Source organism: Odontomachus brunneus, unplaced genomic scaffold, assembly GCF_010583005.1.
Source record: "Odontomachus brunneus isolate Ranch 3 - 2012 unplaced genomic scaffold, Obru_v1 Obru_scaffold_049, whole genome shotgun sequence".
Classification (NCBI taxonomy): Eukaryota; Metazoa; Arthropoda; class Insecta; order Hymenoptera; family Formicidae; genus Odontomachus; species Odontomachus brunneus.
In genome coordinates, this window is record NW_022639499.1 from 2,149,250 (window position 1) to 2,151,671 (window position 2,422).

The following is a 2,422-nucleotide window of genomic DNA, read 5'->3' on the forward strand; positions in this document are numbered from 1 at the left end:
AGAGAGAGAGAGAGAGAGAGAGAGAGAGAACATTCTATCTTTCATAATGACTATTTGATTCTACAGAAGATACGGCACGGCGATAACGACTTAGTGCAATAACGAATTTCAACGTAGATGATATTCAGAGCGTCGTGGTATGACGTCATGGCGTCGGAATATCTCGTGGAAGTTTTTATTTCAGGTTTTTACTTAAGCTAGCCCTTCCCATCGCGCTGGATCCGAATCTACTAGACGGAACAGAAAAAAAGAGAAAGGAAAGAAAGGGAAAGATGAAAAAATGAAATGAGAGGAGAAAAAGAAAGGAAATACATCGCGCACCTCGTATTAGAGACACGTCAGCTTCCGGACGGAGCGGCGCGCGTGACAGAGTTGCAGACGCGAGCGAAAAGCTCACGCTTGAGGTAGATTGGGGGATTTCTGTAACCCGTACATATTACGTCTCCGCGGGGACGGCGAAATGCCCCACCGACCAGGGATGAACCGGTCGCGGCTGGTTCTCTTTGAGGTGAAAGTATATCCGGACACGTACCCGATCCCGGACATTTTTATTGCCTCAGTTTTTAAATATAAATATTTCAACTTTCAACATAAAATACATACGCCTATCTTGGATAGATACATGATACAGGCTGTTAAAAAAGAAGAAACTTACAAGATAGACAGTACTAATTCAGAGTAGACTGAATAAAAAATGCTTACTAAGTACAAGTAGACAAATTAATCCTATTAGAGTAACAAATGTTTCTCGTTTTAGATAATGCGAATTATTTGTGTGCTTTTGTATTGATTACGTGAGCGAGTATCTTGCCATATTATTACTTTATTGTTATATCGATACTTACAAAGGGAATGTTCCATATGTTCACAAATAGAAGAAACCGGGGCTATTTAGCCACCGGGATAAAAATTGCTACAAATATGGTATGGAGCTCCAGCTCAGTTCGTATTAATTGTCAAAGTGTATTTAAATAGGATATTCGCGTCGAGAGACAGATTGGACCAATCTAATTTGAATCCATCTGATTTGAATCCATTAGGTTTTATTATTAGGTTTTATTATTAGGTTATCTTATTATTAGGTTTTATTATTAGGTTTTATTATTAGGTCCATTAAATCTTTTTATGGGAATATATTGAAAACTTAATGTACTTTTCATTGAGAGAAATAATGCAGAAGAATTATATATCAGAGCACTAATACAAGATTGAACTGACTCGAAGAAGACCAGAAACTTTTCGAAAGAAGACGTGTAAACGCCTTTTGTAAACATCAAGATAACGATACTTGATTAGTAGAAGCACACAAATAAATTACGTTGCCAAAACTGAAAAGTGCTTGGAAAGATTTGATTTTCGATCTATATTTGCTAAACATTTCTTGCTTTTAGTGTAATGAGTACTATCTATTCTATAAGTTTTGAGCCCTTTTTTCGAGCACTCTGTATATTCTATGTCAAATGCGTGACAATCTCTCACCTCAAGTTCATTTTTACTCATAATTTTCAATTTTACTCAACATGTCCGCTACCAACGTCACATGTGTATGGCAACGGCATTTTTCCTTGTATAAAACACAGACCAAGTCTGTTTTACATAGTTGCACGATGAACAAATGTGACGTGGACTGTAGAGAAAATCTCGTGGTAGCGAACGTGTTTAAAGACCAGCCAGAATGTTCAGGATTAGGTACGTGTGCCCGGGAATTGGTACTTTTGCACTACTGGAGGCGCCGATAAGGCGAAACGGTAGCTGTGTATCGTGGCGCGATGTATGTACCAGGAGGTTCATGTCGAATCTGCGGAGCCTCCGCCAGTTCGGCCGCGCCAACAGCGCGGTGTGCTCCTTGCGCGATAAATGAGCCATAGCGTGTCTGACTCTCAGCGAGAGCATCTTATCGCGCCGGTCCTTTTTCATTCTCGTCCTGCCCTTCCTTCTCGTGGGTTCCCCAGCCGCAGTGTGATGACCAAGCGTTCCCAGTATGCTCAATTAAATTATACCGTCGTCGGGACGAGATTTTCCCGACACGCGAGGGAAAAAGCAACGTATTTCGGCGGCGGGGACAGGCGTAGCGACAATTAAGCGACACTCGTGAGCCAAGCTAACACGGTAATTTTGTCCGTCGCCACTTCGCGCGACACGCGAATCTTCCACGAGGAAATTTCCCTGCCATTCGGCCCGGCAAGACTGCCCGGGGACTGCGACGGAGATGTGGCGACAAAATACGAGCGAACTGAAGCAGCCTGAATTCGTCGCGCGCTGCAGCTTTCAGAGCTGTTTCAGGGCGTTCAGCGCGAATAATATTCCCGTATCATTTCAAGGGCGGGTCGTCCTCCAAGGTAAAAGTACCAATGCCTGGGCACGTGTTATGGAAATCTTTGGACTGGACTCCGATCGGAATTATTCCGTTACTCCCCAGACT

The 2,422-nt window shown here is 42.7% G+C and overlaps 1 protein-coding gene across 1 annotated transcript in view; it reads right to left on the reverse strand.

Moving 5' to 3' along the window:
- The window catches only part of LOC116845124, a 20,101-nt gene extending 17,914 nt beyond the window's left edge, over positions 1-2,187 (reverse strand). Inside the window, exon 1 of the mRNA XM_032817476.1 lies at positions 1,780-2,187. Coding sequence (XP_032673367.1) covers positions 1,780-1,917 — 138 coding nt within the window. The 5' untranslated portion in view covers positions 1,918-2,187. The remainder of the gene's footprint in view (positions 1-1,779) is intronic.
- Between the last annotated feature and the right edge of the window lie 235 nt (positions 2,188-2,422).